At 39.1% G+C, this 27,689-nt stretch overlaps 1 protein-coding gene across 1 annotated transcript in view; it reads left to right on the top strand.

Annotated features, from left to right (window-relative positions):
- Grm7 (glutamate metabotropic receptor 7) overlaps positions 1–27,689 on the top strand; it is an 846,624-nt gene that overhangs the window by 624,899 nt on the left and 194,036 nt on the right. The window contains 1 exon segment of the mRNA XM_038319039.1: positions 284–423. Within this exon segment, the coding sequence (XP_038174967.1) occupies positions 284–423 (140 nt within the window).

Here is a 27,689-nt window from a genome sequence, read left to right as displayed (position 1 = left end):
CATATTTTTTCTCTGAAAATTAATTAATGAATCTTTTTTTCTTTTGCTTAGAGGGAGAAAGTTTTAGAAGAAAATATTGAGAAAGATCAAGAAGAGAGTCATTCAAAGGAAGAGACAAATTGTCTTCCAACACTATGTAACCATGGTGCACAAGCTACAGAGGTGGCCTGCCATGAGCCAAGGACATTAGGGACAATCTTACTAGGAATACAGTTAGCTCCTAACTTCATCAGTCAGAAGATGGAAGGAGTCCTTTCTTATCTGATCTTTTCTTGTCTCTCAGGTAGTGCTGGCACCCCAGTGATGTTTAACAAAAATGGGGACGCCCCTGGGCGGTATGATATCTTCCAATACCAGACAACAAACACCACCAACCCTGGTTATCGTCTTATTGGTCAGTGGACAGATGAACTTCAGCTCAACGTGAGTTCTGATGGTTTCTCTCTTTCCCTGGTATGATAATAATTGGGATATTAATTTGGTCAAATAGAGGTTTGCTTTCTGATTGTTTATGTACATATAAAGGGAGCTTGCAATTGGTTCCAGGTTTCATGAGGATACCCACCCATCCACTAATGCTACAACAATGATGGTATGATGACAACTGTGTGCATTGGGTTTGGTTGAGGGGATGCATGCATGTGGAAGTCAGATGAAAACTTGAAGGAGTCAGCTTTTCCTATCTTCCATGCGTGTTTCTGAGATCAAGCTCGAGTCTTCAATAATGGTAGCAAAAGGCTTTACCTACTGAGTCATATTGAGGGCCTGTTATTGAGTTTTATACTGGTCTTTAATTCTGTGACAACTTTCTTGGAATCTGACTCATATTCCTAATGAGTTTCCTGGTACCATTTTAAATACTTCTTTTTGAGAGAGACCATTTCCTCTCTCTTCCTTTCTTATTTGATAGTAATATTTTTTAATTATTTTGATGTCATTCTGTTTTAAACTTTTGTTTTCTAAACTATTACCCTATAGTAACATCTTTGGGTAGCCTCTTTTTTCTTTAGAGTGTGATCTTAACTGAGCAGCTACTTCCTTGTCAATGTCCCTCTGAAAGAGCAAGCACATTCTGTCTTTCTCTATCTTTATGTCCTCTTTGGTCCATGACTGGTTGATTGAGACACATGCAAACTTGGAGTTGGGTAGGCTATAAGCAGAACAATCACTTTAATCAGTCTCTGACTCAAATATTGAATTTATCTAGAAATAGCTTTGAAGGTATCTACAGAATTATAGTTGGCTGAATACATGGGTGTCCTGGAGTCCAGTCATGTTAACACATAAAGTGGATCATCATAGTCATCATCCCAGATGGTCCATTCTATATTTCATTAAAATGTGGAAATAATATATGTAGCCTTCTCCAGGCTGTACCTCAAGGATCACTGCTATAAATAATGAAATAGAGTCTGACACATGAAATACATACAATTCTTATGAGGGATGAATTCAAATAAAACCAAATGAGCTTGCCTAAGGACTCCCAGATTATACTCCAGTTGATAAGGGCTGGATGAGAGTTCTTATGTACATGGAAAAATCACACATGCTCAAAAATTAACTTTGGTACTGAAGCATATACTGAGACACACTAATAAACCAATTTAATTTCCTCTCCTAGGTATAATCATAATTTATGCATAAGCCAAAATGCTACAAGTCTTGACTATATGGCCTTAATCTTGGATGACTACATTTATACCACAGGGATACCAAAGAAGAACAGTTAGGCAGGCTATACTGCTTTGATTCTTCTGCTTTGATTCTTCTTCTTCTTCTTCTTCTTCTTCTTCTTCTTCTTCTTCTTCTTCTTCTTCTTCTTCTTCTTCTTCTTCTTCTACTTCTACTACTACTACTACTACTACTACTACTTCTTGTTGTTATTATTATTATCATCATAATTATCATCATCATCATCATCATCATCATCATCATTTAGGTTTCTGAGACAAGAGTCTCACTATTGTGTTCCAGGCTGACCTCAGACTGTCTAGCCTCTGGTCTCAATTTCTCAAATGCTGGAGCCACAAAATTGAATCTAGCTTTTCATCACTAAATCCTGGATTTACTTTCTGAGAGGCTTTTCCTTTTGCTTTCCATTCCTGTTTTTAAATATAAGTTTAGCGTGTCTTGGATTTGGCATGACTTCAGCTGCTTCCTTGGCTCCTGTCCTTAGCCATGCTTGGCACACAAAAACTGGCTTCATCATTCTTAGACACCAGATCACAGCCATTTGGATGGCAGTCCTCAAGGGAGGGAGAGCAGCCAAGTGTAAGTGAAGTCGGCACCGAGTAATGTATGAGCTGGATAACTGGCCAACAATGCTCTTGCCACTTCCTAAATACAACTTTTTTCTTTCTTTCTTTCTTTCTTTCTTTCTTTCTTTCTTTCTTTCTTTCTTTCTTTCATTCTTATCACCATTTTAGGCATCTCTTTATTAGGACCCATGTTCATGAATTTTGCAAATACAAACAGGTACTCAGTAAATGCATCTAGTTTTGAAACATTTTATGGCTCTGAACACTTCCTTCTCAAATGTGGAGTGGTTCATTATTTGTCAGGGAGACAACTCCATCCTCAAGTCACCAGACAGAAAACAGAAGCTATCCTCTGAAAACCTGTTTTGTAGGCTTCCCTTTAAAAACGCAGGGCAGGACAACTGTTCAAGATTTGTATATAATGACCAAGAGACATACTCGTGTAGAATGACCATTCAGTAAGCTGTTATTGTTTTGAGTCTTAGATATCCTTCCTACGATAGGTACCATGAGAAGCAGTGGGTAGATACACAGAGAAAATAAACAAATGTAAAACAACGTCTTACACAACTGACCACCTAGCACACAGCTATAAGGTACACAACTGAGCAAAGATGCATATGAAAATTACAATGTGCAGTTGAGGGATGACAGGAAACACAATAGTAGAATGGGAAGGGGTGATCCAAGGAATGCAAATTTGCCAGTGTGAAAATTAGGAGTGGTGGACGGCAGGTCCAAAGGTTTAGCCAGAGATAGTGAACCATTAGAGAATAAGGGAGAAAAATCCATAAAATTATGGGACTAACATGCAGTCATATTAATGCAGTTCCTTGCACACCATGGAAAACTGCTTTCTTTTATTTCACAGATAATTTAAAATCTACTTAAAATTAAACAAAGCTGTGACTACATAGAAACAAAATAAAAAATAACAGTTTATTTTAAAATTTAAAAATAATGCTCAGTGAGTAATGTTCCACACACACAAAGGTGCTAAATTCAATCCCTAATACCTACATAAAAATGGGTGTGGAGGCATGCACTGTAATCTCAGTGTTGGAAAAGCAGAGACAGGAGGATCCCCAGAACTCACTAACTAGACAGCCTAGCACATTTGGTGAACCCCAGGTTCTAGTGTGTTATAAGGAGGATGCTTATTCATTTCCCTGCTGCACAGACCCCTGAAATAATCACACAGAAACTATGTTAATTCAATCACTGCTTGGCCTATTAGCTCTGACTTCTTATTGGCTAGAGTTTACATCTTAATTTAACCCATTTCCATTATTTTATATTTTACCTCGAGGGTCATGGCCTACTGGCAAGGTTCCAGCATGTCTGTCTCCAGTGGTAGCACCAAGGCTTCTCATGACTCTTGCTTCCTTTCTTCCAGAATTCAGTTTAGATTTTCCTGCCTAGCTCTACTCTGCCCTATCACAGGCCTAAGGCAGTTTCTTTATTAACCAAATGGTATTCACAGCATACAGAGGGGAATCACACATCACTAATGAGACATACTATTTCAAAGAACAAGTTAGACATCTCCTGAGAAGATGTTAGAGTGTGATCTTTTGCCTACAGACACACACACACACACACACACACACACACACACATATGTTCTTCATTGCTGGACAGATAATGAATTGTAAGAGGAAAGACTGGAAGTAGAAAAATCAAGTAAGAGTCTTTTGCTGTTATCAGAGTAGAATAAAATAGGGGGGCATACCTAATCACCCTCAAACTTCATGGTTCATCAGAGCCATCTGGAGGCTCATAAAATCTCAAAAGTAGGGCCCATCCCCTGAGTTTGATTCATTAGGTCTGAAGCTTATGCAGAACCAAATGTTTGCCTTTCTAAGAAGTCCCGAGAGAGCGCTGATGATCCTTTGAGATCCTTGTCTGAAAACTCTATTTGACCATGGAAATGAAGTTAAGTGAGTGGTGGATGTGTCTTATTTGAAGGGCTTTGTGGCTTCTGGCAGTACTTTCGATAAGATGGGATGCTAAAAGTGGGCAGGATGAAATCAAGAATTCCAATTATTTGGAATTTTTAAGTATGTGAGACTTCCTAGACCTGCAAGAGTAAGATAGGCATAGAGAAGGGTATGGAGGTATAGCCACACAAAAAGTGCCCATTATCAGTCTATAAATGTCTTGAAAATCCATGTGAAAAGACATAGAGAACAAGAAGGAATCCCCCAGGCCTTAAATAGCTCCTTGAAAATGATATCATTCTTTTCTACTACTCCATACAGGATATACAATATGCCTAGAGAATTTGCTTGGAATTTTTTTTGACTCTGGTATGAAGATCAGAGATCTCTGACCTGGCATTAAATAAGCATTTTTATACCATTTTGTGATACTAACGGCAGTATGGTGGGGTGAGATTTTATCACTTAAATCTCACATGGATGTCTTATTTTACTCTTGGATTGTATTGGAAGGATAAGAATGGATGACTGAGGCACATACAAGGCCATTTTGACAGGAATTACAGATGGTAAACTCAAATGACAAGGCCACTGAGTTAAGTGCTCTGGATAGGAGGTCACTGTGTGGAAACCCTTCATGGTGAAAGGGAATTCAATCACTTGAAGCAGGTGATAAAAATAAAAAAGTAATTCTAGTCTTCACACTGTAGCGCACCCTGCACACATGGAGGTTCAGGGTGTCCCATGTGGTGACTGGTCTGGGTAACATCGTTTTGTCCATGTTGTCCATTTAGTTGTGCCTGCTGTGATTTTTTTCCCGTAACTGCTAGAGCGGAATTTGAGCACGTATTGCTGTTGGTTCACTTTTTTCTGTTCAGTGGAACAAAACAAAGCATTTGAAGTAATGGTTCTACTTCTCATTTTCAAAGACTCCAGGGTGCTCTTTCAATCCCCAGCTACATCTTTTCTAACAAATGAAATTTTTAGGAGTGCTTCCTCTGAGGTCAGTAATTGCAAATTAGTGTCTGAGCCAATGTCGTTTTCAGTTTTCAGCATCCCAGTGCTGCAGACCAGGTTGCCTGGCTTTCCAAGATATGGTCTTCCTGAATGCAGGTGCCTGATGGTGCGCCATCTATAAGAGAACATCTCAGGTGCCCTTCTGTCAAGCATTGTAGCCCCAAGACTCTATTCCCCTGTAGTTTAATAAAAGATGACTATGTGACATGATGCTAGACTATTTCTGCATAAACAACAAGAGCAAGAACAACAACAACATAATTCTGCAGAGGGGGATTAGGAACAAAAAAATCATTTACTCAGCTCTTTGAAAATACCTATAGGAATAAACTTGATTCAGTTACTCATGTTTCTATTGTACCATCAAGAGATTTCATGAAATAACTGCAGTGGAAAAACAGACATAATTTCTGGGTCAGGCAATGACAACCCATGAGCATGCTAGAATAAACAGGGGTGTGTCCCTGTGTTCTGAGAGTACAGGCTGCAATGAAGAACTTATAATATTCATAAGATATTTTAGGACACATTGATATTAGCTTAAGGAAATCTATCAAAATGTTTTATTCCATCAGTATCTTGAAGGGTCAATAGTATTTTCCTCTAAAGAGATGAGGAAAAATATGTTTGAGAATGAATAATGCAGTTTTGTTGCAAAATTGAAGTAGATGTCAGGAAAAAGAAATAAATAAATAAACCTTTCCGGTACCTATATTTAAAGCACTGTATGGACTATTTGTTATAGAAAAAAAAGTGGTAGTGTTTTGCTTCGATACATTCACTTTAACAGGTATATGCATTCTGTAATGTTAACAGTGGAGAGGAGATAACCAAGAGACAATTGTCAATCTTACCCTGGAAACAAGTTCTTCTTTTTCTTAAAAGTGATTTTCTTTAAAATATGATCTTTAATTTATCTGAAATTAGTAGAAAATTCAGATATATACAAAATGTTAATCATGCAAATAGTAGAAATCCAAATAGCATAACATTAAAGTTTTCCTGTTTTCTTTTTAAGATTTATTATTTTTGCTTGGGAACTTTTATCCAATGTGTGCCTTTAATCCAAGCACTTGGATTTCAGTGAGTTCAAGGCCAGAATGGTCTACAAAGTAAGCTCCGGGACAGCCAGGCAATCAGGACTGTTACACAGAAAAACCCTGTCTCAAAAAAGAAACAAACAAAAAGGTTTATTATTTTTATTTTGTATATGCATCAGTGTGAGTACATGTACCACAGAAGGAAAAAAAAGAGGGTCAGATTCCCTAGAACTGGAGACCTAGAACATACTGGAGTCAATACAGGGTGTTTTAAAAGAGCAATGCGCTCCTAACAATCGAGCCATCTCTTCAGCTGCCTTAATGGGCAAATTAATGCTAGTCTTAATGGGAAAATTACCAGAGGCTTGATTCTTTTTGAGAGGAAGCCAAGGGAATTTTGTTGATCCTTGTGTATGTGACTCGAGTTCTAATAAGTTTACCTGTTTGTTACTATAGCAGAATAACTTGGGGAGACCCTAAGGATTCTGGGGGTTTTCAACTTGTTCTATATTTTCCATTGTATCGAACTTACAATTAGTACTTGAGTATTATAATCTCCAAGAATTTAATTTATTCATATTTTATGTGCATTAATATGCTCAGCATTGTGATCTTTTTTCAATTAATGTATAAATCATGAAACATGAATATAGGATGTTTTTCAATACCTATGTCTCCTGCATTAGCCTCCATTTCTTTATGTTTCACAAATTCCAGGACAGCAACAGGTTCAATGTAAGTTAAATATTGTAGCCATGGTGATGCTGAGCCAAGACTGTTCACAGATAACTGTTTCATGGCTACTGCCCATTCTGGGTAGTCAACATGCTATGCCTATGTATAAAAAGTGAATGCACCCTCAGGAGTTCAGGGAGCTTGTGTTTGAGACTACAGTGTATAATTTCCAGGGAAGAAAAGTCAAAACCCAGAAAGAGAAATTGGATCTTTGTCATACTGTTTGAGCCTAGGAAGCCCTTCAGTGAAAGCTGTTTGAATGTCTTTTGGGGGCTTCTATTGTTATCACATTGGAAGAAGAATTCAAGTAAGATAGGGTTCAACTACAATCTTACCCCCCATTGTAATCAACATAGAAACAATAATCGGTATGTGAAGAAAACACCTGTAGCCCCAATAGTTGCAGATGAGAGGTAGGATGGTCAGGAATTCAAGGACAAACAGAGCTGCACTGGCAGACTCAGTGAGGTGATATAGCTAGGAGAGGTGCGTGCTTTCACCCTGGGGAGGTAATGAGAAGGAGAACTGACGGCATGTGTTCCATCATTGGACCCTGCACAGTGGGGAGAGAACCAGCTGCCAAGAGCTGTCCTCTGTCCTCCACAAGCCCTTCCATTGGCACAGGTTGCATGCGTTAATTAATTAATTAGTTTTTATATGAATGGACTAGATGTAGCTTAATGGTAGAATGCTTGAGTGGTATGCTCAGGGCTCTGGGATCCATCACCAGCATTAAAGAAAAAGGAAGAAGGTAAAATAGATCTGAGCATAGTTAGGCTGAGAATGGAAAAGAAAAAGAAAACTGAAGCTCACTTTATTGGACAGAAGTTTTCGTGGCACTAACTAAAAATCAATCTTTAAAGTTTCAATTTTGTTAAATACTAAATCTTTCGCATTGGCCATAATTTTTACTGTTGCAGACTTTTAAAGACATAAGAATATTTGATTTCCAAAATTACCGTTTATTAAAACTAGGCATCTGAAATCAATACTTACTTCTACCTACCTATAAGACTACTAATCACTCAATTGTTTGATAATTACAACAGTAAAATGCTTATTAAAAATCTAATCACCCTCAATTTACAATGTAATTGGTTAGCGTAGGGCAATAGCCATACTTATACCAATATTGGCAGAAAGAAAAATATGTTTATTGTCAAAATATAGTACTTCAGGAGTGGAGAGGTAGCTGAGCAGTTAAGAGCATTTGCTCATTTGCAGAGGACCCACATTCAGTTTCCAGTACTCAGGTCAGGTGACTTATAACTGCCTGTAACTCCAGCTCCAGAGGATCTATTGTCTTCTTCTGGTCTCCATAGCCACTGTATTCAGGCATACACAGACATAAAATAACTTAAAATATCTCAAGAAAAAAGGTAGCACTGCTTCATTTCCCCTTTGAATACTTGTTTAATGATCTCAGTGTATTGCTTGTCATAGTTAATAGTTCTTTTTTTCCAACTTACAGTATTATTTGTAAGTAATTAGATCTGCAGTCATTAGAAGTGCTGTAAGACAGACTTTTCCTGGGTAGACACAATAACAGGTCTACAGAACCCAGAAAGGGACTCCAGGACAGAACCAAGTAAGGGTTGTCCCAATGGCCAATTTGTCAAGAGTCTTCCAAGTTTTAGTTCTCCTGCACATGTGACATTGTGGTGACCTTCTATTTACCACCTAAGGTTCAAAGAGGCTCCTTTTTACTGATGAAGGCAATGTTTCAATTTGGAAGAATGCTGCAATTCAGAGTAGCATACCAGACAACAGAAGGTAAACTTCTGGATGGTTATGAGTCTCAAGCCTACTGCTGGTAGCTTTAAATCAGAATTAGTCACTGAATTAAATACATGTAACATACCTGACACATAGTAAATCTTCGGCATGCCTTTGCCACTGTACCAACAATGAAAATAACAATGCAGCAGTAATAGTTCCTCACATGAACTGTAATTCTTCAACAGGTTAATTTCCAGTGCTAAACTAACGATTTTTCTTATGACTCAACATTTACCTGAATACTTAGCATATAGATATATCTAATTCAATACTAAGTGAATGGGGAGATGAAAAACTATTGTTTTATACAAACAGTGGAACATGTTAACTTTAATTTGGCATTCCAAAGACAAGATTAACCCAAAATTCAACTGGAGTCAGCAACTCTACATAACTCAGTTAAGTGATTTAAGAATTTGACTTACAGCTGAGAAGGTTGTGCACGCCTTTAATCCCAGCTCTTTGGAGGTAGAAGCAGATAGATCTGTGTTTAACTGGAGGCCAGTCTAGTCTACATAGAGAATTCCAGGCTAGACATGGCTACATAATGAGACATGTCTCAAAGGAAAAGGTTGCTTTACCACACAGGTTTCCCTGTCTCTTCTAGGAGCTCTGTAGTCTTCTTTGGGTGCCAGAGATATGGTGGTTTGGTCTTTAAATGATGTGAGAAAGAGAAGAAACAAAAGAAGAAAATAATTGGTTGGGGTTTTACTTCCATTGATTTTTACTTCTGGAAACTTGCTGATGGTTGTTTGAGAACATGAGGTGGGATTATTGCTCTTGAAGTATCAGCTCAAGTGCAGAAGACATTGTGTGTTTCTTCTTTCAGTAGAGTGCACCAGTAAGGAAAGGATGGAGTACCATCCTATCTCAGTTTTCCTTTCTCGTTTCTCATGCTGTTTAGAGGACAAATGAAGCTAGAAAGATTTTAGGAATACAGAGATCTGGTCTGTCATCATGCCTGTGTCCCGTTGTGAGTTCTCTGAACCTCCACGAAGAGGCATGCTCTGAAAAGATATCATTTAACTCACCACTAGAGTGGCATGTCTGATCTAAAATAATACAAAAACCATTTCCACATCCTAGGGTCAATTTCTCTGCATTTGTCAGCTAACCACATATGAGAACAAAATCTGAACAGAGCAGGCATGTTTAGACATTACGACTTAGCATTCTATTGAAAATCAGATGTATATATTCTTGGGTTCTCTGAAATATCACCTCTGGCAATAATATGGCTTATCCCCACACAGTCAGAGCTGGCTAGTTCAAAATCACAACTTTTCACTTTAGACAGATTTGAGTTCTCTTTTTACCTTGGACCCTATCTATCACTCCCTTCAACCTATTACTCAGTTGGCTCTACTTACCTCACCAGGACCCCCATGACTCCCACCAGCATACAGTTTCATTCACACAAAGTAGACAGTAAGTACAAGCTGACTTCTTTCTTTACACTTGGCTTGAGCATATGCTTCACTTTTTATTTATAGCCTTAGGAAAGTGGTTTCCAGAAAATCAACAATAACATATCAATAGAATTAATGGCCTAAAACACCCATAAGTGGGTAATAATACTTTTTGTAGAGGGTCAATAACTTCAGTACATAAGAGAACGATACCTTCACAGAAGACAGAAGCTTTGTTTGTGAACATCTTTGTGTCTGTTACAAAACATGTTGGAAATGAAAGAGACAGCTTTTTCCTTGGTTTGTCAGCATCTCTTCTTGTAATCAATGGTGTATGGCTGGGCACTTTCTGTGTGTGTCTAGAAGATTAATAGTATTTTTAATTATAAATATGGCTCCACAAACATGTGCATTACAGAACCCTGAACCACAATAAATTCTTGTTTGCATGGTAGGCATTCAAGCAAATCACTTCATATTTATTAATATACTCTGGGCTCAGCAGGGAAATTGTTGCATTTCATTACTATTTGTATTTTAGGCTCAAGCAGAGTATATATGGAAAAAGGAAATAAAATGGATGGATTTCGAGATCTCAGCTATTCTATCAGGAACTCATCCTAGTTATTGCCAATCTAAAACTGTGAAATGAAATAATATGAATTTATGTACCCTTTCTCTGGCTCCTTTGCCCCCAGAAATCTAGAACTTGTAGAATGATCTTATTATTTTTGTATTAAAATATACAAGGTATGTCCAAAGTGTTTGAAAATAACTAGGGTATAAGTAAAAGCTGGGCTTACAGAATGCCCCATCCGAGTCCCAGCCTTTATCTTTGCCTTTACCACTAAGGGCTTAAGGAAACTGATAGATAACATCTGTTGTTAAAATTTCCATCACTGTAGCCAAACACCTGAGCTAAGTGGCTTAGGAGATGAGGTTTACTTGGCACAGAGTTTGGAGTTTTGAACCTATAGTCTATAAAGCTTCTCCTTTGGGGGCATGGGGCTGGAGTCCTAGTGTCATTTTCAGGCCTTTCCACAATGACACAGAACCTCCTAACAGGACACACATTTTAATTCAGTTCAGCACAAGTTAGTTAGCTGGTGCTGGTTCAAACTTCTAGAATCTGACACCGGGCATATTATTTTAGAGATATTTAAATACAGTATAAATTTGGAAAAAAGTTTTCAGGTGGCAAGTATCTCAATTTCATTTACACAATAAAGTTTAAGGCAAGATAACATCAAATTATTTTGCAAAGTACATATGACCTATACCATGAAGATGAGTTTTTAAGGATCTAGGGTCTGGTGTGGTCTCAGTAATATAGATAGCATAGAGGTCACCAGGCTATAAAGTACATGTGACATTCCCCTAATTATGGTGTCTTAATTAGGGTTTCTTTAGTTACAATGAAGCACTGTAACCAAAAGCAAGTTGGTAAGGAAAGGTGTAATTGGCTTGCACTTCTATAACTCTGTAGTTTAGTCCAACATTGAAGGAAGCCAAGTCAAGAGCTCAAGCAGGACAGGAAAATGGAGAGCAGGAGCTGATGCAGAGACCATGGAAGGGTGATGCTTATTGGCTTGATTCTATGATTTTGATCAGCCTGCTTTCTTTTAGAACCAGTCCAAGGATAGTACAACCCACCATGAGCTGGGCCCTTCCCCATAAATCACTAATTAAGAAAAACATTACATCTGAATATTATGGAAGCATTTTTTTTTAACTTAGGTTACCTCTTTTCAGAGGACTCTAGTTTGTGTCAAGATGCCATAAAACTAGCTAGGGCAAATGGCTTCTACTGGCCAAAAAGCAATGCTCAAGACAAAGGTCTAGGAAGGAAGAATTTGAGAAAAATATTATAGCCTGGATGATTCAGGTGTGGCATGGCCCTATAGCTCCCATAGAGCACCAGGTTATTCACAACATCCATTCCCAGGCCTCTGTGTGGAAAATATGACTACACAACCTCTCAGTTAAAGAAACAAGCATGCATGCTTAACCTTCCTGGTTTCTCTAGTGCTTATCTGTGAGCCTGCTGGATGACCCCATCCACTTATGTTTTTAAAATCAAATCAAGTCATCTAACTACCTAGGATAGCCACTTTGTAAATGAGTTAAGAATACCTCCCCATGCTTAGAATGCATATAAAAATTTTGTTTACATTTCTTATATTGGTTTCTGTGTCTACAATTAAAAAACAAAAACAAATTTAAGATATACAACCCTGATGGTTTGGGAGACCACAAATTCTGGAGCTCAAAAGATGTCTCAGTGCTTAAGATCACTTGCTGCTCTTGCAGAGGACCTACATTTTGTTTCCAGATTCCACACTGCAGTTCATATTGCTCATACCTCCATTTCCAGTGGATATGTCATCTTCTGAACTCTGTGGTACCTGGTAAGGTAAGTGTACGGTGCATTGACATACATGAAGGCAAAACATTCCTACACATAAAATAAAAGTAAATCAACCTTAAAATGCCACACATTCAATACCCATAATTTCTAGAAGTCAACATTCTCACTAGGCTAAAAGCCTTGTGTCACCAAGGTATCATTCCTTTCTTGAAGCTCTTAGGAGACTCCATCCAGATTCCTTAGTGGGCTGAAATAATTCAGTTCCTTTTACTTTTGGCTCTAATGTCCTTGAGTCTCTGCTGGCAGCTATATCCATATTCTAAAAGCAGCATTAACACCTTTGAATATGACTTTTTCTCTGTCTCCAAAGCCAGCAAAGGCAAGTCAAGTTCTTGTAAACATCCTGGTCCTCTTGCTTTAATGGCTGTCAGAGCATTTCATGTTTTAAAAATGCATATTTAAAGTATGTGGATTTGTGTCTTTGTATCTGTGGGGTTGTACATGTACAAACAGTGTTCCTGGTACCAGAAGAGGGGATTGGAACCTCAGAGATTGAATTATAGGTATTTGTAAGCTCCCTGATATCGGCGCTGGAAATGGAACTTGGGTCATCTGCAAGAGCAGCACATTCGTAAACACAGCCATCTTGCCAATGCCTATTGGCACATTTCTTTAATTCATCTACTATGTCACACATTTTGAAGGATCTATGTGATTGAGCTTGGTGACCAAGATTTAATTTTAAGGTCTGTAACTTCATTTCATTTACAAAGTTCCCCTTGTCATGTCATACGATATGTGTGAAGGTTTCAGAATTCAGAAAGTAGATGACTTGGTGGAAGGCTAGGAGACATGGGTTGTCTTGTCTCCAGTTCTGCCTTACTATATCAAAGAACTTTTCTTTCCTGAGTAATTTAGCACATGTGTATTGGATTTCCATTGTTCTTTCTTACAGAGTTGTTGCTGTGGATATGGATAAAAAATTATGAAATTTTCTGTGAACGTGAGTGGTGTCAAGTTGAGATATTCTTTGTTCCCATTGTTGGAAAGTCTAGAAGAGGAAACACCAAGTGAAATAAAAAAAAAAAAAACTGGATCCCCTTGATTTAGGGCACATATCCAGGAGTTTAGATTAGTATGACCAGAAGTTAATGAGTGAACTCACCACAGGAAGCTTTGTTGATCTGTAGGAGAGAAATTTGTTCATTTCCATCTTTTTTTAGCCTTCCTATCCAGGACACAATTCAGCCTCCAAACTGAGTGGAACTCTTAGAGAAGTACAATGTGAAGTTATAAAATATGATCAAAATAGAGATGGTACACTAATCTGTGGGTATAAAAATAAGAACTGATGTCACCATTTATTACTGTGACAATTTATCTGGGTAATGATAGGTCCTCCATTAAAACCTATAACTTTAGGGATATGGCTCATGAGAGGCTACTCATGCTCCATTAGAGGATCAATCACTCATGCACATGCATTCAACTGTGGTGGACTTGTTGAATTAATAAAGCTAATAGAGCACATAAAGTTGGGAGGGAAGAGGTACAGCAAAGGGGAGAGACAGGAATAGAAGGAAAGAGTACAGTTGAACAAAATTAATAGTGTGCAAGTATTTAATTCTCAAATAACTAAAAAAAGAAAGCAATGGATTGATGCTTTTCACTCTTCTTTCATGACAACTCCTCTGATCACATGATCCCCTCTTAGGCACAGTGTGATAATCTTTTGGTTATATTAAATTATATTTCCCAATCCACTTCACCTCAGTTAATGTTTCTGATTACCACTTAGATACCAGATTCCTGAGTAATTTTCTTTTATTGCATTCAAATGAAAAGACAAGTAAAAATGAAATTTAAAAAGATGGTCAAGTCCTTAAAATACTAAACATAGCTACTGTGGAATCCATAAATCCTTGTACACTAGGTTAGTGGTGAGCAAGCAAGAATGTTCTCTGGCCTTTGAAGAACACCAAAGCTATAGAATATGCTTGGGAGTTTGAATGCTAATGATCCCTCCTGTTTGGAAGTCCCCCACCCAATAGCCAGGTTGATAAAGGAGAGATGTTTTCATTGTTCAGTGCTCAGTGCAGTAATACAAAATACCACCCTGGCAGAGCCTTGACAGCATCTCAAGCGAGGGTGGACAGTATTATCCTCCAGTGCAGGTGTCTTGATCACAGACAGAGAAAGTATGTTACATTTTAGCTTTAGTTTGAGTTTATAAGCATAACAAGAAATTTTTTAAAACAAGTCTTTATAGAGGCAATTTCCTGAGTAGAGCACTTTGACTATTTTATTTCAGTAGTTAGTAGTCCTCAAAAGATATTTACTCTTCAACAAATACGTATTTTCCTGAGAATGGGGTAACTTAATCTTTATGGCAGTAGATAGTCAAGGGAATTACTAAAACAAAAGATCAGATTATTTGTACTTTTATCTTGCTAGGGAAAACACCTTGGAATTATCAAGTCACAGGTAGTTTGAGTTTCTTTGACTGTTGGAAGAGGTTAGTTGTTCTGGTGAGGATGACTGTATCAGAATCTTCTAGTATAGTCTAGAAACATCTTGTGTTACAGAATAAACCTTAATAGAAATTTATGGTTGCTACAAAAGGACTGTAGGTCTGTGTATTAGTTACTTTTCATGTTCTTGAAAGGTTGATCCCAGAATGGTAGCTCACACCTTTAATCCCAGCACTCGGGAAGCAGAGGCAGGTAGATATCTATGAGTTCAAGTCCAGCATGGTGTACAAAGCATGAGCCAGGACATTTAAGGTTCCTACACAGAGAAACCCTTTGGCTCATGTCTCAAGACACATGTTCCATCATGGTGGGGAAGGCATGGCTAGGTCTATGGTGGCTGAATCCTGCGACAGCTGCTACCTATAAAGAACTTACCAAGAACCAAAAGGAGACTATAGTTCTTAAGGGCATAGTAAGACCCCAATTCTCAAAAGTTCCATAAAACAGCACAAGAGCACCTTCAGCTGAGAACTAACTGTTCAAATGCACAAGCCTGTGGGGGGACATTTCACTTTAGAACCATGACAAGCTATTGGGTACCATCACCACTTCTAACCAAATACATGGATAATGTCTTTATGTAAATGTAAATATCACAAGACTTAATAAAATTCCATTACCATTTCACTTTCAGAAACAGGGATCCATAATCTGTTCCTAATGCTTAAGTAAGCCAGAACTGATGCTCTTAGAGCTTTCCTCTGTTTAAGTCACTGGACCAATGCCCCAAATATGGTCTGTAGTCTGAGTTTATTTTTCCAGGAACTCTTACAGAAAAACCCATCCTGATTCTATCCCTTCAAATAAAGACTTAAGTCTAATGCTTCTATGTATCTGGATGCCTGCAAGTAGCTTCTCAAAGGAGTGTGAGGTGGAATCCCTTCCCCGTTCATATACAGGACTTTCCTTGGAGCAAAATTGCTGCCATCTTCATGAGTTAAGCTGTGTTGTTCATGAAAAAGCATCACAGCTGGGCTGGTAGACAGTTGATATTCACTCAGAAGGCGGGATGAAAAGGGTCGTGGGACCCACACCCAAATGTACAGCTCCTATTTCCACCCAGGTGGATGCAATTCTGTCTTAACTGCACATGGTTTCAGAGAGAAGCTAAAATTATACAGAGTGGAAAGGATAAGAAAGATGCATTCTTTCATGCAGGGATGGGGGACTCATGATCTGCGCTGGGTCTCAAAGATCCTCTAGTATTATTAAAGTCACCTACATTCTTGTATAGGTAAACCAAGTAAATCTATTTGTTCCCCTAGAGAGAACTCTGTCAGAATTGTACCTCAGTTTACCATTGGGACCTTGCAGGAAGAGTTGATGCTGTTTAAATCTTCTTCAAGGAAGGAACTTTGGTAGCACCCACCCACCCTCAAATACAAACATCTGAATTTCAGTATCCCAGTTGTGCATATTCATAAATCTATTTTTCATTCATGGAGATGAATGATGGCCAATGATGATTTCCGAGCTGTACAGTAAATTTCCTATTGTTAAGCAGGGAAGAAGGCTAAGTGAGCTTTTGATGCTAACGCTCATACATTTCCATTAGGCTGATTGTGCAGCCCAAAGAGAAAACTTGGTCCTGTCTGTTCTGGCAAGTCATAAAGAAAGAGGTCTGAGGAGGACCTTGGGAGCATCTTCCAGATATATGCACTGTATTTTACAAGCCCTGGCTTGCACAGTTGCCTGCCCAACCTCACGATCATTGTACATGGCTTGTTCAATTGCGCTCTCCTATTCACACATGGTGAGCACTCAGTCACCCTCACCAGCCTTCCCAGAGATGAGAGCAACAAAGTAGCAAGGTCAGAACAAGAAAGCAGAGAAGATACAATGGGCAAGTTATAAAGTCTAAATTTCTCATTGATAGCAAATGTGTTCTTGATTGTGTGGTGATTCTGTGATGGAGCCTTCTAGGTGACTGAATGAGACAGGAAGGTCTCTGTCCTGGCTGGGAATGTGATACCTTCCACTGGAAATCCTGTTCTCCACAGAAACTTGAACACATCAGTGCCTATGCATTAGAGCACCAAGTGACTTCTTGAAATGACCTGAATCATTTCAAAGTTAATAAATAATCAGTTATGTGATTGCTGTGTGTATATCTGGGTAGTTAATTTTTTTTCCATTAACGGTATAGATCACCGTTGGCTGTAAATGGCAGTTGTCCAGGATTCAATCAACAGTCCCTGATTATGGTGTTAGGAGTGTGACTGAAGGGGCAGGACCAACAGTTCCTTCTCTCTCATCACTGTTATTGTTACACAAATGAGAATCATTGCCACTTGAGGCAGCAGTGATGAAAGGAGATTTGAGCAGAAGGCTAAACTGATTTGCTTTGTAGTCATTACCTGACAGCTCTGTAGCTAAACGAGTGACGATTTCACAGCCTCCTCACAGCTTTCAATGCCTAGCATCTTATTAGACTCTAGTGTCTGGGATTATTGTGATAACTGGAGTTGTCAAGACTTGGAGACTAGCATTGAAATGCTCTCTTTTACTGACCTCTGCTTTGTATCTGAATTTGTTTTCTAAAATTTCAGAAGCTACCATACTCAGTGGCATCATTTTGCAAAAGAAAATTGTCATGGATTATTCTGGTCAAATATACTTTTACCAGCCTATTTATTCTTTCTGAAAGATAGAGAGAAACTTAGTAGAGTCATGTCAACAGGTATGTGTTAACATTCATCTGCAGTGACGAGAGGGCAATTGTTCAAATCTTTGCCTCAGAGTGGGGCAAGCTGGTTCAGTATAAACCCTGAAATTTGCTTCTTGTTAAATCCATTTCTTAAATTACCCTTCACTACCTCAGTCTACATATCTATACAATGAAACTAATAATGCTCCCCAATCCATCATCACCTAAATTGTACTCTGTAGACAGAAGCGTCTGTCCTGCCTGGTCCTTTAGTCATTTAGTCTCAAAGAAATACACAGAGGTCCATATTAATTAATTATAAACTATTTGGCCTCTTAGCTCAGGCTTATTATTATCTAGCTCTTACAATTTATAATTCTTATCTAAGTTTAGCCATGTGTCTTGGTACTTTTCCTCATTAAGGCATTCTCATGTTGCTTTCTCTGTGTCTGGCTGGTGACTGCATTTTTGCCTTTCCCTTCCTAGAATTCTCTTCATCTGCATGCACCACTCATACCTCCTGTCTGGCTACTGGCCAGTCAGTGTTTTATTAAACACTAAATAAAATGAAAGACAAATCTTCACAGTGAACAGAAGCATTATCCTACAGCAGTTCTCAGGGCATTAATTGGTGTGACTGTCCCGAGTATTGTTGCTATTTGTCTTTATGTATATTTACATGTGAATCTGCAAGCTTATATGTTTGTGCATATGGACATGTGTATGTGAGTGTATGTATGTGTGCATGTGTGCATGTGCACACACACATATATACATATATGTAGAGGCCGCATCACCCACTGTGTAACCTACGAGTCCCACTTCTTTGCCCAAACCTACCTAGCCCATTGGGCCCCCCAATGGCCCCTGAGGCATCAGTTGCCCTCCAGAGGCACAAGCACCACCTACACCAATAATAAAAAGAGCCTTCTCTTCCCTGTGAACAGCCCTCTCCAGCAACGTCAGCAGACACTGTAGGCACAAGCACCATCCATATCAGTTGGAAGACAGTCAGAGGCAAAATCCATACCAGTTGAAATGACAGATTCCATAGGCACAGGCATGACCCATACTAATTTGAAGAACAGATCCCATGGCACAAGTAAAGCCCACACCAGCCAGATCTAGACATCTAAACTCCCACAAATTTCCGCTGAGATAGTCCTACTTAACCTGACAGCCAATCAACAGAACCCTTGGCCGTTCAGGCCAAAAGACAATAAAGGAAATGGACAATAAAGGAGCAAAAGACCCATTCAACAACAACATCACAAGAGTCAACACCTAAATCAACACCCCAAAGCTGGATGGGTAGACAGTAGTGTGAGAATGCAATCAACAACATAAAGAGCAACAAGGCACCACAGAGTCTGATGGTTCCACAACATCAGGAACTGAATATCCCGATGCAGATGAAGCAGAAGAAGATGACCTTAAAAATAACTTGATGAAGATGACAGATGCCCTTATATAGGAAATGAAAATTTCCCTTAAAGAAATCAAAGAAAAGACAAACCAAAAATTGGATGATATATGTAGGGGCCAGAAGTCAACCTTCCTTGTGTTCATTGAGTTCACTGTGTTCACCATCTACCTTCTTTTCTGACCCAGAGTTTCTCACCAAACCTCTTATTCTAGAATTCTGCTCATTTAGCTGCCTGGAGAGGCCCTGGGATCTACTTGTCTCTGTGTCTCTTGTGCAGGGATTATAAGCATGGTTTACTTTTCGAACATTCATTTTGGGGATCGAATTCAGGTCCTCATACTTGCCCAGCAAGTACGTTACTGACCATACTATCTCCTGAGAGTTGTTGCTAAGTGTTCTGAAACATAAATGGATCCTGTTAGTCCCTGTTCCATCCTACTGCATGGTGGGGGACACCAGTTCCCACTTCCTGCCTTTTCTTCTTCCCTGACTACCTGTTTCACTCTCCAGATCTGTTTTCTGTCTCACAGGCCTTCTCAAGCCATCTCTCAGACTCTTCTGTATACACTTTCATACATGTGACCCAATCTATCTTTCCATGCACACTCACCCCAAAACACCTTTGTCTTAACCTCCCTCAGCACAGAAGCCTCCCTTTGCTGTGTTGATATTGCTTCTTTAACTACTTCCAGCAAATTCTCCACAACACTGTACCTATAAAAACCTATTACAGTGTTAGGCATCATATGTATACTTGAGAAAGAAGTTGTGTAGAGGGGAACATTCAAATCCCTCCTCAGGAAACAATTTTTCTTCCAGAGAGAACACCGCAATTAGGATTGTAGATGACAGAATGCCACTATCTTATATTTAAAGGATACTCTCAAAGGGACAAGATGTCTGGCTGCTTTTCCCACAATTCACTGAACCTCAGAGTTCTGTGTTACCCTGGACAATAGCAACAGGAGGCAGAAAGTGTTCTTCAGGCAGAGATGAGAGGGCATCAACCAGTCTCTTGCCCTTCCCGATTCTGTGTATTCCTGAAACTTTCCCCTTTGACTCTGGTGCCAGATGGCTCCTGAAATGGATGTAAACATGGTGATTAATTACTTCCCAAAATTATTATTTTCAACAAAGCAGACATGGGTATGAAGCTTGAGGGAATGGATTTTATTATCTGTGTTAGGTAACTCCTTCAAGAAAGAACTCTCTGCCAGCTGGACAGCTTTAGAATGCTCTCATGTCTCATTTTCATTATTTCTTTCTGAAATATATGTCTGTGTTGTTTTGGATTTTTTGTTTGTTTCTCTCTTTGAGGTGAGCCACATAAAGAAAAATATCTACTCTTATTTTTAAGATTTAATCCTGTTGATGCTTCATTTGAATATTCTATATCCCTTCTTCCAGCCAATTCCCATGAGATTCCTAACTTTCCTTCTCACTCCCACCAAAGCCTAATTGTTCCAATTAAAAGGTAAAAACCATATGGAAATGCTTGAGCACACATTAGTTTCTACTGTAGTTTATAAAAAAAGTGTTGGTGACTAATGATAAACAACACCGCTTTTGGCTTGGCTCTATCCACCTTCCCTTTCTCACATGTCAGAAAAGATGTCCCTAGTATTGTAAAATATCACTATTCAGTCAGGCAGTGGTGACGCATGCCTGTAATCCCAGCGCTCAGAAGGCCGGTGAATTTCTGTGAGTTCGAGGCCAGCCTGGTCTACAAAGACAGTTCTAGAACAACCAGAGCAGTTAAACAGAGAAACCTGTCTCAAAAAAACCAAATAACAAAAAACAAAGAAAAAAATCACTATCCATGCTGAAGGAAGTGAGAACTTGGCCCACCTTGCCTCTCTGTTGTGCTTACACATCCCTCCCAGACATACACCTTTCTTCGGCTCACCAAACATTGTACTGACAGCATTTTGAGTGAACATGAGATTGTAGCGTTAGTCTTTTCCATGCCAACCAGAAGAAATGTGGGGAACCACTGACCTGTGGAAAGATCGTATGTTTCTGCCCCTCTTGAGGAAATGTCTTTCCTGCTGAGCAGTGGGCTCTGCTCGCTCACTCTGGAGCAGTGGGAACGATTCTGACTGGGTAATTGTTCATAGCATTAAAGTTTTATGTTGGCTAATGTATCAAGGAGATGTGTTTTCGGCTGAGAAATGAATGGGAAGTTTTGAAAGGGGGGGGGGGGGGGGAATGAAACATAAGGTCTATCCAGTGAATATCTTGGCCAGTGATCTTGTTTTTACCAACAGGATTTGGTTCTAAACATTAATTACTGGTAAGTTCAGGGAAATTAAGGGTAAGTCTTTAGCTAAAGCTGGATCAGAATCCTAAAAGTCACCTACTGACCTTACTCCATAGATGGCTAGACCCTGGGCCAGCTGGAAACATTACAGGGAAAGCTGTGCTGGGTACAGTTTTCAGAACCACCATGATCATACATTAAGAGGAAGGATTTTACTGTCTTAATATTTAGAATGTTGCTAGTAGATAAGATGGGTTATCTTAACTCAGCCTGACTTCTCCAGGTATTCAGGGACCTATACACCTTTAAAGGGACAGTGTTTTTTGTTTGTTTGTTTGTCTTTGTTTTTTGTTTTTTGTTTTCTTTTTCTGGTTGTTTGGTTCTTCACACCCCGCCTTAACTCTTTGAAACCTTCCTCAGTGCCCCTAAACTATGGTTATCATACATACATGGTGCAGATCAGAAATCAATAAAGAGCCTCCAGCAAACTTCTCTGGACATCGACGAATCTGTGTATAAGGAGAAGATATTGACACTGCCCTTATCCACATTTCCCCCAAAAAGCAGAATAGGAGATCTGTATCTGGGAAGTGATACCAGAAAACACATAAGGAAGAAGACCAATGAAGCCGCCGGAAAAGGAAGGAGACCGCTGCAGAGTATGGGATGAATTTGTCAGGCTGGGCACTCAGAGATGTGTCCTGTGTCCTGCAGGAGACTCCGAGTGTGCTTATTTCAGCCTAAATATTAGGAAAGAAGCCGGTGGAACTGCCCTATAGCTCCATGCTTTGGGTGTTGAGCCCTAAGTCCTGGTGACAACCTCCGTGGAACACATGTCAACACTGCCACTGCCACTAAACCCCATCAGGCAGTCACACTGCCGTGTCAGCAGCTGTTGGGTGTCCCTGCAAGTGCTGAGGATGTATACCAGGAAACAGCTGGAAAGGACTGAGGAGACATGAGTGGGCCACACATAATGCTCTGAGTCCTACAAATGCCTCCTTCCCAGAGAGTCTGCAACGCCTGTGCAGGAGAGTGTGTCCCATGTCTCACTCACAGGCCCTTCTGCAGCAATAATTGGTATAAAAAAAAAAAAGTAATACTACTTAACGTTTCCACCACCCCCTTTAAACTTGTCAGCATGGACCCTGCTGGTTTGTTTAACTATCTTCTCTTACTCACTAGGTAGATGCTGTCACTCATTTACTATGTGAAGAACTCAGCCCCCAATGGTTTTCTTGGTGAAGTCTTTCAGACAATAAGTTGGGATGAAGAATGAGTCCAATAGTCTGGCTCCATATTCTGCATTCATAATAACCCCAAATAGTCCCTGGGAATATCCCTATGAGCAAAAGTTGAAAATATTGGCTAAAAAGATTCTTATGCCTCCATAAAATTTAACTAAGTCTAACCTTTATTTTTACTTTACCACTCAGGTAATTTATGTGATGCCAGGAAGAGTCCTAACAAACAAACGACTTGACATTTTTCTTCATTTAGACCCTGTCCATCCATTTGCTGTGCACAATGGAGCCCCTGCTTGTGAGTTGCAGATACTATCATCAGTCAAGTGAGGTGACTGAAGGTCTCCTGTGTGCAAGAGCTTTGTTCTCAGAGCTGCTGGGAGTCTCGAAGAGAGTAAGAGAGACAGCCTCATCCATCACGAGGTCTAACCAGGCAGTACAGATGCTCAGAATTACCCACCTAAGTGACAGAAACGAAAACTAAGCATGCACATGTTTACCAGGCCCTGCAAGGTAGCGGGGCTGGGTTCCTCCTCCTCCTGACTGTACATTTTTCTGATACTGATACAAAAGCAGATTTAGTTCAACATCTTAGGACAAAGGAAGGCATAGGACATGAAAGTGAGAGTACATATGAGTCCTATACCAACAAGTCTTACACAGCTAGAATAAAGCTGATGTCTTTTTGTTTTCTGATGTTATAGTAAAATACCTTGGGAAAAAAAGCTATTTAAGGGAGAAAGGGCTTATTTGGCTGATGGCTCCAGGTTACATTTCATCACAACGGGGAAGTCACAGAGGCATCACACCCATAGTCAAGAGCAGCGATCATAACAAGAATGTGTGTGTGGTATTGTTCAGCTTGCTCTCTCCTTTATTCAGTCCAGGACCCCAAGTCCTTGAAATAATGTTTCCCAGAGTTGGCCAGTCTTTCCACATCAATTGACATAATAAAAATGATCCCTCACAGACATTCTCAGAGGCCCTCCTTTACTACAAACTTGCCTATAGGCTATACTGGCATATACATTTTGTCTGTAGAGCTCCTTCTTCCTATATGACTCTAGCTTGTGTCAAGCTGACAACAATCAAGGAGTACAGGCCAAAAAAAAAAAAAAAAACCCAGTTACCTTAGAAAAAATTACTCTAGTTTGGAAATTTGTCGTAGTTTCACCATGACGGAGGATCTACACAAAATATTTTGACTCTTTCAGGGTTGATCATAATGCTAATGAGAACTTGCGAAAGTCTTCTGTTTGTTTTTATGTCCTTATCAGAATAAGAACTTGGTTGTCACATTTCAGACTCTCTGCTCTATTGCAAACAATTATTCTCTACTCTGGAACCCATTCCTTTAGAAAGGTTCTGTGCTTCTTTCCAGAAGAAAGCAAGGTGTGGTAGGTACACTGCAGAGTTGATTAAAGTGTGTATCAAACAACAGTTCTTCAGATACATAGTGATAATGACAGAAAACACAGTTCAATACAACGCGTCCATGATGGCAATACTCATTTGCCCTGTGAGTGGTACTTCCAACATTGATGCTGCCTACACTAAGTTAATGACTCCATGAAAGATGGAAATCATACCCCTTTGTTGTAGAGCATCTGTCTCCATGAATATATATTCTGTAAAGCTTATTTAAATGAGGTCTCTAATAACAAGTACATTTCAGAGCACAGCCTCCATATACATGTGAAGGAATCTATTTTCATTTGTTCGAACGGTGTTGGTTGTGAGCTAGTAAATGTTATCCATGACTTCCTTTCCCCCCATCTCTTCCTTCACCACTGCTACCGGTTGTCAAGCGGCTAGCGGCTAGCGTAAATCGTATACATAATCTCAAAGTATCCACAACAACTTGTATTGTGCAGGTTGTTTACTTTCATTTTACAAGTGCGGGTTGGAAAAGGAATTCATACCATAGACTAGCACTTGTCAGCTCATAGGAATCAGATGAAGTCAGGACTTGGATCTCCTCACCCTAAAGTGTAAGGCTGTGGCAACCACAGCCTCTGTCTGTATGACTGTCTATAAGTGGCTCTGTATCTTGCTATGTTGTCCTAATCATTTAGATGGATACTTTCTGTAGAAAGCATAAGTGCTTGGGAGAAACAGCCAGAAATATGTACATATATAATATTTCCTTAGTGTTTTATAGCTGTAATTGTATCATTTCCAGTTGGTTCTTCTTTATAACTTCTTGCTTTCCTTTATAAGATTTTTCTTTAAAAAAATATTTTTTCTTTTGTTTCAAGAGGACCCATAGTTAATGAGTGTGGATCATTTTAACAATGACTGCTTTAGACGATAGTGAGATGAACCCCAAATCTGATTCACAGTTGACATCATTGATTGTCTCTCATCACTTTCAGTGTTTTTTTTTTTTTTTTTACTTAAGTATCTTTATGAGCTGGTTGGTTACATTTGTTTGTTCAAAGAAAGTCCTAATTATGTAGCCCAGCTGGTTTTGAACTCATTCTGTAGACTAAGATGGCCTTAAAGTCACAGGTTCTTCCTGTCTCTGCCTCCTGGGTGTTGGAATGCTTGCTTTGATTCCTGCTGTGGTGTATGAATGTTCACTCTAGAAATGTTTTCTCATTTTCCAGTCTCACATTTCAGCAGAATAGTGCTCTACTCAAGTATGACAGTGTCGTGTTTTAAAAGAAAAATGTGATCCAAAGGCTAATGTGCTTCAAAACTTTCTTTCCAGTTGTTATTGGTATTTGGGGAAGTTATAGAACTTTTAAGATGTGGGGCCTTGCTTTAGAAAATATGTCACTGAGAGCAAGTTTTGAGAATGTATAGCCCTAGTCCATTTTTAGTTCATTCTCTTTCTTCCTCTCTGCTTCCTATGAAAGAAGACATGATCAACCTGCTTACTTTTCCAGCTATCTGCTATTGTGCATTCTTGGTCATTGTGAACTCTACCACTGTAACCATTAGCCGAAATTACTCTGTACTTCTGAAAGTTGCTTTTGGTTATATGTTTCATCACAGCAACAGAAAAATGAGTAGTAGAGTACTGGGAATCACAAATCTTTTCCTGAATGCCATTTTAATAGGAGTTAAACTTGAAGAGTATTTGAAGTGTTTTCTTGGCTTTGTTGATCCATCTTGAGTGCGATTTGGTCCCTGGTAGGGATACCTGCTTTCCCATACCAGGCTCCCATGTGTCTTGGTGGAGCATTGCAAAGGATTTCTTCTATTTGTTCTTCAATTTCATTTTTTCTAAGTGAAGAAGGAAGAAAATAGGAATGTTTTGGGAACCCCAGACACAATGAGGGTCCTTGAGCCAGCAAGCTTGCCATTGCTATGTCCCACATTTGCTGGCCACAGTATCTCTCTGAGGGGGCCAAGAGGCTCAGCTGTGTGAACAAAGACATTTCCATAGTGAAGCTCTTGTTACAGATGAATTTCTCATGGAAAGTTGGCATTTTGTCCTCTACCTCTGCATCTCCGTGGTTAAGGGAATGCCACCGAGCAGATTATGCTGCACCAATTCTCAATTTAAAAAGCAAGTCTGAATCTTCCATTTCATACAATTTTCTTACATGCCCTTTTAAGGAGACTAGGGAATTTACTGTGTCTGGGGATAATAACTAGTTATCTAGTCTCTTAACCAGATACATTATGGTAAGCAATATAAAGGTAGAATTGCTTGTTTGGACTCATGGTTTCAGGGTATGGCCATTTTGGTAAAGGAGGCATGGTAGCCATAATATGTTGAAGCCATGGGGTGAAAAACCTAAGGCTACTTGATCACATTTCTGCAGACTAGGGAACAGAACAAGAGCGTGGTTTCCTCAGCTACTTTTATTTTTCTTTTTATATTCACTCTGAGACCTCATTTCAGTAGGAAAGCCCTACTCATGTTCATAACTTGTCTCATATGACTAGTTCATTCTATCTAGAAAGGTCCTAGCAGATTAGGTATACCTTATTAATGATGTAGGTAATTTTTAATGTAACCAGGTTGGCAATAAAAATATACATCATAAAATGCATCCCTCAAGGAAGAAAACCGAAAATTAGTCTAAGGCCTTTGTTTTAAAACAGCTTAAGCTATATGATATATATATATTCAAAAACAAAAAATAAAACAAGAAACACAATACATCTTTTTGTTACCCTCTTCTGGAGCTTTTGGATCCACTCGGTTCACATTCTAGAATACCTATATTAGCAGTCTATATTCTAGAATACCTATATTAGCAGTCTATATTCTAGAATATCTATATTAGCAGTCTATATTCTAGAATACCTATATTAGCAGTCTTCACATGGCACCAGTTAAACACAGTAATAATTGCTGGTATGCATATAAAAATGCATCAAAAATTGCTATATGTAACAATGAGATCACCCATCCCAACCCGCCCCACTGAAAACTATGTAACCTCTTACAGGTGTTAGTGTTCCAACTCTTAGTGTAACTTGCTATTGTAGTGGGCTGCTTGGTCCCTTTCAGTCTGTTTGCTTATTGAGGGTTCAGTTGTTCCTCCTTTAAGAGGCAGTTTTCTGTCAGCATCTCAATGTGTAGTTCACTTCCCACTGAAACATGGGATAGGTAACTATTCCAGTAAGTCTGATTGCTTTCTTATGGGCACAATTGTCTGAAGTCCTCTGGCTTTTCTTGATGTCTTCCCTTGCAAGTGTTTGTCAGTACAACACTAACAGTCTGCAGGCCACGGCAGAGCTCGCTTATTTCTCAAACGTCACTAGTCCTTCCTTGAAATAAGCTAATGGCTTGTTTGTGTAAAGCTTTTTTATTAAAGGAAAAAATTTTAAAAATCTTGTACCTAGCACAGTATTGTTATAGAATTTGCATGTAACCTTTTATATGGTAGTTTAAGTCTGTTGGTTTCTTTTTTTTTTTTTTTTTTTTTTTTTTTTTTTGGTTTTTTCGAGACAGGGTTTCTCTGTGGCTTTGGAGCCTGTCCTGGAACTAGCTCTTGTAGACCAGGCTGGTCTCGAACTCACAGAGATCCGCCTGCCTCTGCCTCCCGAGTGCTGGGATTAAAGGCGTGCG

Source organism: Arvicola amphibius, chromosome 2 (assembly GCF_903992535.2).
Source record: "Arvicola amphibius chromosome 2, mArvAmp1.2, whole genome shotgun sequence".
In the NCBI taxonomy this organism is placed as follows: domain Eukaryota; kingdom Metazoa; phylum Chordata; class Mammalia; order Rodentia; family Cricetidae; genus Arvicola; species Arvicola amphibius.
The sequence above is the reverse complement of the archived record's forward strand: the minus strand, read 5'-3'. Positions and strand labels throughout refer to the sequence as shown.